The sequence below is a fragment of the Neoarius graeffei genome, chromosome 2, assembly GCF_027579695.1.
Source record: "Neoarius graeffei isolate fNeoGra1 chromosome 2, fNeoGra1.pri, whole genome shotgun sequence".
Taxonomy (NCBI): Eukaryota; Metazoa; Chordata; class Actinopteri; order Siluriformes; family Ariidae; genus Neoarius; species Neoarius graeffei.
Window position 1 is genome coordinate 14,187,717 of NC_083570.1, and position 10,361 is coordinate 14,198,077.

The 10,361-nt window shown below is 41.6% G+C and overlaps 1 protein-coding gene across 1 annotated transcript; it reads left to right on the top strand.

Annotated features, from left to right (window-relative positions):
• Window positions 1-280: 280 nt before the first annotated feature.
• LOC132881430 (tripartite motif-containing protein 16-like) lies at window positions 281-10,033 on the top strand. The gene is made up of 6 exons (XM_060913884.1): window positions 281-944; window positions 5,987-6,082; window positions 6,259-6,492; window positions 6,605-6,764; window positions 7,336-7,395; window positions 7,534-10,033. Exons 1-6 carry the CDS (start codon window positions 354-356, stop codon window positions 8,067-8,069), a joined length of 1,677 nt encoding a protein of 558 aa, XP_060769867.1. The 5' UTR covers window positions 281-353; the 3' UTR covers window positions 8,070-10,033.
• Window positions 10,034-10,361: the final 328 nt, after the last annotated feature.

Genomic DNA, 10,361 nt, shown 5'->3' on the forward strand with positions numbered 1-10,361 from the left:
ATCTACAAGCATTGTATCAAAGAGGGTGAAATATTTGCTTGTTTAATGTGTTGAGAAAAGTCAACAATTTCACAGTTTCCATGGGATGTACTTATTTTTTTCACATGGCTGTACAGAATGTTATATTGTGCAGTTTGGAGGTTTATATTTTGCCTCAGAAAAAACTGTGTCCAAGAAATGGTTAACAGAGGAACGTTCATGAACTCTGTCTTTGTGCTCCTCCTCCTCTCTCTCTCTCTCTCTCTCTCTCTCTCTGTCATACACACACAACCAGGAAATGACTTCGCATTTCAGAGGAAAAGAAACTTAGAGACTCTCTCTCTCTCTGTCTCGCAGTGCATGAGTTCAGGAAAATGGCCGAGGCCAGTATTTCAGTAGATCAGGACCAGTTCCTCTGTTCAGTTTGTCTGGATCTACTGAAGGATCCAGTGACGATCCCCTGTGGTCACAGTTTCTGTAAGGTGTGTATTAATGACTGCTGGGATCAGGATGATAAGAGCGGAGTTTATCGCTGTCCTCAGTGCAGAGACACTTTCACACCAAGGCCTGTTCTACGCAGAAACAACATGCTGTCTGAAGTGGTGGAGAAACTGAAGAAGACTGAAGTCCAAGCTGCTTCTCCTGCTCACTGTTACGCTGGACCTGGAGATGTGGAGTGTGATTTTTGCACCGGGAGAAAACACAAAGCCGTCAGGTCCTGTCTGGTGTGTGTGGCTTCCCTTTGTGAAACTCACTTAAAACCTCATCTTGAAATTCCTGCTTTAAAAAAGCACAAGTTAGTCGAAGCTTCTGGAAATCTACAAGAGAAGATCTGCTCTCAGCATGATAAAGTGCTGGAGATCTACTGTCGTACTGACCAAAGCTTCATCTGTAATCTCTGTACGATGCATGAACACAGAGGTCATGACACAGTCGCAGCTGCAGCGGAAAGAACTGAAAAACAGGTGAAAACGTTTTAGAAACACTTTCAGAACAAATTTATCCTAATTTTACTCGTGTCTACAATCAGATGTTTTAATCTGGTTACAAATTAATCGAAGGTTTAAAAATGTTACGATTGTTTGTTCATCAGAAAGATTTGCCAATGAACTTAAAGATTTTTAAAGTGTAATATAACACCATTAAAGGTAGACTGCCTTTCAGATTTTTCGAACTTAGGCCATAAATAGAATTTTCCCTGACACCCAATTATGTGTTTTTAGTGGACAAAAAGCTACTGAACTCGAATCACAGACTTCAAATTTTATTACTTTTTTCCCTAAAAGAACAATTCATGAATTTAGAGCCCTGTGGCCCTAAATTCTCTGCCATTTTTTTCTTGCCTCACCGTGAGCTAAACCAAGATACTACGTCACGCATGACATGGTGGGGTTTCGCCGTTCGCAACACATTGTGGGATACAAATTTGCAACCTGAGATAACAATAGAACATGTGACTGCGCGCTTGAAACATGGAAGACCGACTACAGTAACAGGAAGTGAGAAGAAAAGACTCTGTATTGGGAAGGAAAGGAAACGCCGGACCAAACTAATTGCGTTTAACACCTTTTGATTTAATTACAGCATTCAGTCTTTTGGGGTTCACACCTGCCATCAATTAAAAGGACTCTGATCAACCCCAAATAAAGTTCAGACATTTACTCAGTTGCATCCTGCAGTAAAAGCCAGGATTCACAGACAGCTTACAAAGCATCAAAGGGATCTCATTGTTGAAAGGTATCAGTCAGGAGAAGGGGACAAAAACATTTCCACACCATTAGATATACCATGGAGCACAGTGAAGACAGTTATCAAGAAGTGGAGATAATATGGGACAACAGTCAGTGCGTTTACATGCACATCCAAATCGAGCTGCTGTCGGTAATCGAGCTAAGGGTCCCAGCAGGGGTGCCAGAGGAATCCAATCCTACATGCACACAAGGAAATCGAGCTATTGTGTGAGGTACATTGTGCACCCGAGCCACAGGTGGCGCTACACGCCCCATCGTGTTGGTCCACTTCCGGTTGTCGTCATGAAGAAGAGCTATTCAAGAGTATAAACAAAGTTATCAGTTCCGTTTTCACAAGAAGAGTGTTTGTATGTACGAACAGAAGTGTTCCTAATAAAATGGACACTAAGTTGAAGTTGATCTGTAATGGTGAACATATTAACTGTTAGCCTGCTAACATGCTAATAACTTACCATCTAATTGGAAATGGGTGTGTACATGCCCAGACACAAGTGTTCCCAATAAAGTGGTGGCTAAGGTGACGTGTCATGCCGACCGAGGCTGTTGTGTTTCCCGCTTGTGGTCTCGTCACTCGTCACTTCCGGAAGGGGCAGTGCTGAAGTAAGTAGCTCGACAGGGTTTACATGCACTAAGTAGCTCGGCTACAATCGCATAAACTAGGTCGCGTAGCTCGATTACGAAAAATCCAGTTCGGTTCGATTTCAGACGAGCTAAGGTGTTTCAATGGCATTTAGAACTTCGATTTCAGTCGAGCTACGGCAGAAATTCGATTTTCTCTATGTGCATGTAAACGCACTGAGTGACAATACCGAGAACTGGACGTCCCTCCAAAATTGATGAAAAGACAAGATGAAAACTGGTCAGGGAGGCTGCCAAGAGGCCTACAGCAACACTGAAGGAGCTGCAGGAATTTCTGGCAAGTACTGGCTGTGTACTACATGTGACAACAATCTCCTCATCTCATCTCATTATCTCTAGCCGCTTTATCCTGTTCTACAGGGTCGCAGGCAAGCTGGAGCCTATCCCAGCTGACTACGGGCGAAAGGCGGGGTACACCCTGGACAAGTCGCCAGGTCATCACAGGGCTGACACATAGACACAGACAACCATTCACACTCACATTCACACCTACGGTCAATTTAGAGTCACCAGTTAACCTAACCTGCATGTCTTTGGACTGTGGGGGAAACCGGAGCACCCGGAGGAAACCCACGCGGACACAGGGAGAACATGCAAACTCCGCACAGAAAGGCCCTCGCCAGCCACGGGGCTCGAACCCGGACCTTCTTGCAGTGAGGCGACAGCGCTAACCACTACACCACCATGCCGCCACAACAATCTCCTATATTCTCCATGTGTGTGGACTGTGAGGTAGGGTCAAAGAAAAACATCCAGGCCCGGCTAAATTTTGCAAAAATATATACATCAACTCTCTCAAAAGCATGTGGGAAAATGTGTTCTGGTTTGATGAAACCAAGGTTGAACTTTTTGGCCACAATTCCAAAAGGTATGTTTGGCGCAAAAACAACACTGCGCATCACCAAAAGAACCCCATACCCACGGTGAAGCATGGTGGTGGCAGCATCATGTTTTGGGGTTGTTTTTCTTCAGCTGGAACAGGGGCTTTAGTCAAGGTGGAGGGAATTATGAACAGTTCTAAATATCAGTCAATTTTGGCCCAAAACCTTCAGGTGTCTGCTAAAAAGCTGAAGATGAATTTCATCTTTCAGCATGATAATGACCCCAAAAAAGTTTTGGAATGGCCCAGCCAGAGCCCAGACCTAAATCCAATTGAAAATCTGTGGGGTGACCTGAAGAGGGCTGTGCACAAGAGACGCCCTCGCAATCTGCCAGATTTGGAGCGCTTTTGCAAGGAAGAGTGGACAAATATTGCCAAGTCTAGATGTGGCAGGCTGATAGACTCCGACCCAAAAAGGCTAAATGCTGTAATTAAATCAAAAGGTGCTTCAAGAAAGTATTAGTTTAAGGGTGTGCACACTTATGCAACCAACTTATTGTATGTGATTTATTTTATGTTTTCCCCCCTAACAGATTTGTTTGTTTTTCTATTGAATTGTCCAGGTTATAGGTCACATTAAAGGGGGGAAAGTTTTGAAATGATTTATCGTGGTCTCATTTTTTTTAGATCAGAAAAACCTATCATTTCAACGGGGTGTGTGGACTTTTTATATCTCTATCCTATCACTCCTTCAATCAAACTTTAGGGATTTTTTTTCTCTCCTCGGGATCATGTCTGAAACGGGTGGGTTATACAGGAAATTCACGAGGTTATACTAAAGTCGAGTTTAGGAAAGTCTATTAGTGGCATTACAAAGATAGTGGAGGGTTCGTATTCCCAAAACTATTACTTCTGATCACTACGTTTGTCAAAAACATTAGCAAACACAAAAATCAAAAAGATGAACGTAATGGTTTCATGATATAGTGGACACTGAAACAGGCAGGCGGGATCAATGTCACGTTCATTTTTATTTTTTAAACTGTCTCTTAACACAAAACACGCTTTTCAGCCACGGGCGCAGATAGAGGGGGGGACGGGTGGGATTCGTCCCACCCAGATTTAAATTCACTTCGTTCGGTCCCCCCCCCCACACACACACACTTTGCATAAGGCAAACCTCACGGAAAAATCAAAAGACTAATTACCATTCGGTTTATTGAGGTGCACGGCAGTGTATACATAGTTGCAACAATTCACATAAAACAAAGACTGATATTCGGTTGGTTGAGCTGCGCAGACTGCACAGGTTGCGAGCTCGAGCTTGGTTGCTATAGTAACCCACAACAAGTTTGACAGGCATATCGGGGTTGGGGTTGGTTTGCTGGCAGCTTTGTCCCCCCCAGTTTTTTGTCCCCCCCAGTTCAAAAAACGTATCTGCGCCCCTGTTTTCAGCAGTTTCAAAATAAATTGTGTGCCACAGTACCGATGTGATTTCAGCCAGGGGAAGAGATCCTCACTGCACACACACACACACACACACACACACACACACACACACACACACACACACACACACACACAGCACAGGCCTCACTCTCCATTCACAAACCAGTGCTTGCCCACGCCCCCACTGCCACAGTGAAAAACAACCGTATACCGTCTTGCTCAGTGAAATACAGTGCACAGTATGATAGTGAATCGAGAGGTTGTTCACCAGAAGTTGTGCAATATAGGTGTATCATCTAATTACACACATTTTCACTCAGCGGTCTTCACCATCGCAATGATAAAAAAGGACCTTCTATGAAAACTATCTAATGCACAGGAATAATATTTACATTGTGAAATCAACACATAATTTTCGTTATGTCGAACAAATATTGGCTAGAATACGCTCAAGGAAAAACGAGCTTCAACAAGATGAGTGACCAGGCTCAAGTTCGCCTCAAAAAGATACATATTTGGGCTAATTGCAGCCTGTTATTCACTAATTATAATATTTACGACAGGGAGAAACCGATGAACCAGTATTTGATATGTAGGATCCATTGGCGCCGTCATATTTTCTGTCACAACTTGACCACTGAACTTGCAATGTGAATGTTATGATTAGCTCCTCGTCTCACAGCAAAATGACGTAACTGGGTCAGTGCCCGGTCAATGAAAACATGTGCACAGCGGACTTCCTCTATCTGCTTGACTGTGCGGAGCACACTATTTCATGCACATTATTTGCTTTAATCCCCTCAAATTAAATAACTTCCCAGCCACAGAAGGGCCTGATATTTTTTTTGAGATATTACAGAAATAAACATGAATCACAATGACCAAATTTCAGAGGGAACTAAATTTCACTGATTTTATGAAATCAAAAGTCTGTCTTGCTTTAAGAGAATGTTTAATGTATTGTTGCTCAGAGGGCAAATCTTGGGTGTGGCACCATCATCCAGACTTTTACAGCTTAAGCATGTGCACACAAGTCACAACTATTAAACACACACACAGTACACACTCGCTTTACAGAACAGCTCGAGACACTGCTGTGCAAAATGTGATAAACTCATTAACAATTAAACCTCCTGAATGATGCAGCAAAAAACATTCACCTTCCAGTCAGGAGATGATGAGTTTAAATCCCATCGATGCTCTACGCCAGCATAACTGGGCCAGATCTCTCCTCTGCCAATTAGAACAACATTAGCCGTGTGGGTGTGAGCTCATGTATATAGAAGGAGCAGATGCAGGAGGAAGTGGAGGAAAAATAACAAACCTCTAAACAGCTAAATGTTCACAGAGTGAGTTAAAGGAGGAGCAGATGAAATCCCAGCAGAGAATCCAGGAGAAGCAGAAGAAGGTGCAGGAGCTGAAACAGGCTGTGAACACTATAAAGGTGAGCAGTGAGCAGAGACAGAGCTGCTCCTAGAAACACACACAACATGGACAACGAGTCATTTACAGTCCCAGTAAGAGAGGGAATGATAGAGGAGCTTTAAATCTTGTGTGTGTGTGTGTGTGTGTGTGTGTGTGTGTGTGTGTGTGTGTGTGTGTGTGTGTGTGTCCTAACAGCGCAGTGCACAGACAGCAGTGGAGGACAGTGAGAGGATCTTTACTGAGCTGATCAGCTCCATGGAGAAAAAGCGCTGGGAGGTGACGGAGCTGATCAGAGATCAGGAGAAGGCTGAACTGAGTCGAGCTGAACGACTCCTGGAGCAACTGGAGCAGGAGATTGCTGATCTTCAGAGGAGAGTCACTGAGCTGGAGCAGCTTTCACACACACACGATCACATCCATTTCCTCCAGGTAACACACACACACACACACACACACACACACACACACCTGTCTGTATAATCTCATGAATATTTCTCCACCTTTCTCCTTCTCCATGATGTTTGTTTCTTTCTGTCTGTAGAGTTTCCAGTCTCTCTGTGTCTCTTCTGGACGTGAGGACTCACCCAGCATCACTGTCAATCAACATCTCTCATTTGATGGAGTGAGGAAATCTCTCTCTGATCTGAAAAAGAGACTCGAGGAATTCTGCCAGGAGGAATTCATCAAAATCCCTGAACATGGTGAGAGAAATCGTCCTGCTGGGAAATCTTTACTTTCTCTGCAGCACAGTAAAGAGATACATCAGATTTCCCCAAAACACACAGAAATGATTTCAGATGATGACGTGAACTTCCTGTTATTGCTGCTCTCGACTGGAAAGATGATTTTACACACTTACACTTTATATTCAGGTCTTAAAAGTGTCAAAGCTTCTGTTTTGTTTTCAGTGACTGTACTATTAATAAAGTATAGAGGACACACACACATTTATTCACACATTCCTCCAAAGAGAGAGAGAGAGAGAGAGAGAGAGAGAGAGAGAGAGTTCATAAGTCATATGAATAACATTCAGTCATAACATTTATTCTGTCATCATTAGTTACCAAAGCAGCTCTCTGCTCGTGCTCATGTTATTAATAAAGTTTATTTCTCCGTCGTTCAAAAATCTCATTTAAATCCCACACCTAGAGAATGTGTTTTCTAAAATAAAACGCTGATTAAACATCAGACACAAATTGTATCACTTTAAACTGTTTCCGTCTTTTACAGAACCTGATTTTTCATCTCCATTGTGTTTCTGTGTCTCCACAGCTGCAGCAGTTCAGATGATTTTACCCTCAGAACCAAAGAGCAGAGAAGATTTTCTGCACTGTACGTGTAACACACACACACGCACACACACACACACACACACACACACACACACACACACACACACAGTGTCTCACTCTCCACATAAATCTGTGCTGTGATTAATATCTAACATGTTCACATTTCTCATGTGTTTAGATTTCTGTGATCTGACTCTGGATCCCAACACAGTAAATTATTACCTCATTCTGTCTGAGAAGAACAGAGTGGTGACGTGCAGTAAGAAAAAGCAGCCGTACTCTGATCATCCAGAGAGATTTGATTACTGGGAGCAGGTGTTGTGTAAGGAGAGAGTGTGTGGACGCTGTTACTGGGAGGTGGAGTGGAGCAGTGAGGGATATGTGTTCATATCAGTCTCATATAAAGACATCAGAAGGAAAGGACGGGGTAATGAGTGTCGGTTTGGATTCAACAATCAGTCCTGGAGTCTGCAGTGTTCTTCTTCTTCTTCTCTCTCTTTCTATCACAACAGCATTAACACTGCTCTCAGAGTTCCATCCCCCTCCAGAATAGGAGTGTATGTGGATCACAGTGCAGGAACTCTGTCCTTCTACAGCGTCTCTGACACGATGAAGCTCCTCCACAGAGTCCACACCACATTCACTCAGCCTCTATACGCTGGGTTCAGGCTGCGTTCTCCTGGATCAGCTGTGAGATTGTGTGATCCAAAATAAAATATTAAATGATTTGACGTTTTTAAAATTAAGATGAACAGCTTTACTTTTATATAGAGAGTTTAAGTCCAATAAAGATGGAACATGAGGAAAGTCTTTTACAGACCCTCCAGGATTTCGCGATGTTGCAATTTGCAACTTCAACGCAAATTCTACCAATCCCCACGAATTCAGGGCGGGGCTATATCCAATCACCGCAACTTTCCCACAAATTTGACCAATCGTTGGCGTCGTCTTGAGGTGACGTCAACAAACTACCTTCCACCTTACTTCCGTGTTTCCGTTCAAGAGAAGCAGCATGTGCGCAGTGTTGCCAGATTGGGCGGTTTTAAGTGCATTTTGGCGGGTTTTGAACATATTTTGGGCTGGAAAACGTCAGCAACGCTGAAAGTGTGTTATGTTTACAGTGAAGGACTGTGTGCTCTTTACATTATTTTTTTACTTAATACTTTTGCACTTTAACTTTTGAACCAACAGGTGCATTTGGATAAGTAAAGCCTATTTTTCTGCATTTTTGTAGTCCTGGTAATCTTTTATATTGGTAAAGTTGTTTATAGGACCATTTCTCAGTGTCTTTGTTTTTTTAATCAATAGTTTTTCAGTAATAACTTAATATTTAACATATCACTCAATTTTCATCACAAAAAGAGAAAATCGTAACAATTTCTCGCAACTTTCACTTCCTCCCGCAATGTAATCGCCACAAAATCCTAAAAAAACACCGCCACTTTCATCGCAATTTTTTGGAAAACCCCCCGCAACATCAGACATTTTAGCCCGCAACAATCACAAAAAAGGCCCGCGAAATCCTGGGGGGACTGCTTTTAGATTTTCTAATATTTATTTATAATATGAGATCTTCATTTCTCTGTCTTTTAGGAGATTTAATATTATAATTGTGACCATTATATAAAAATAATTATCAGAACTTAAAAAAAAAAAACATCTGCATTATCATAACTGCTATAATTGCTGGCACATTATTTTTTTAAATATTCAAATGAAATTTTCCAGCTTTACAGTTTTATTAATATTAGATTAATGATCATTGTATCACTTCGACAAACTTATCATATTGTAATCTCAGAGGAAATGAAAATGAATCGCAGTAATGTGTTGTTCTTCTGTCTGTATCTCATTATATTATCTGTCTACTGACTGTCTCAATTATAGCAATACATCAAGTGTATAATATTATTAAATTATTAACATTTCCTCAAATATTTTTCTCAGTGAATGTAGCTTTTTTTTTTCTTTCTATAAATCACCAGGGTTGATAATGTACGTAGCTAACAAGCTAAGAATTTGGGAAAATGTTAGCATAACAGCTAACAGATTAGCATCGTGAAAGGATTTTCTGTTTTGTTAAGTTCACTAATTATTAATCTTCCACATGAATCATTAAGTCTGTCCTTGTCCTGTATATTCAGTCACAATTTCCTGTAAACATCTTGTGATAAACTGTAAATCTGTTGTTGGAGGACTGGAATATAATTATTCTGCCCTTGTTAGTTGTTGTGGTCTTGGCAGATCGCGAACAGAGTTCTTCAATTGAGGTATTTCACCTGACGTCACAGGGTCACGTGACGCCCCGGTGTCCGCCATTTTGAACGTCTAGCTACATACTAACGCTGCAGACAGAGAGGGAGAACCGGCTTGAAAAAAAACGTGTTACAGACACCTAGAATAGATTAATTTGTCAGTAAGCACTCTATAAATAACCATGGCGTTTGCTTGTTGTGCTGTGGGCTGCCACAACAGACAGGGACAGCGTGCAGGACGCTCCTTTTACCGGTTTCTAGTGATGGGAATTTCAGCTCTTTTGGCTCTTCTTACTATAAGGAGCCGGCTCTTTCGGCTCCCAAACGGCTCCTGAGATTTTATTTTTGATTTAATTGCTGCAATTAACTAGTTAATTAATTACATTATTATTTATATTTTATCAATAGGATGTTTTCCATTTTATTTTTTAGTTTTTGTAGCCATTGTAAAGCTTTGTAAAGTATAGCAGTGGAACAATGATCTAGCTATAGAAATAAAACTTACTTACCAATTAATAAATTATTTTCTCACAAACATAATGTAAAACTGTGTTCTATTACCAATATAAAATACACAGCTGATTTTCCCCTCCTCAGGTGCCTCACAGACTCCTCTCCCCTGCGCTCCACAGCTTTAAGCATTACACCAATTTTCCTATTTTCGCAGCTGTGAATGACATCAACCAAAAAAAGTAGGCGTACACCATGCTACTTTTTTTCCTTTGAATGGTAATAGACAACACAAAGACGC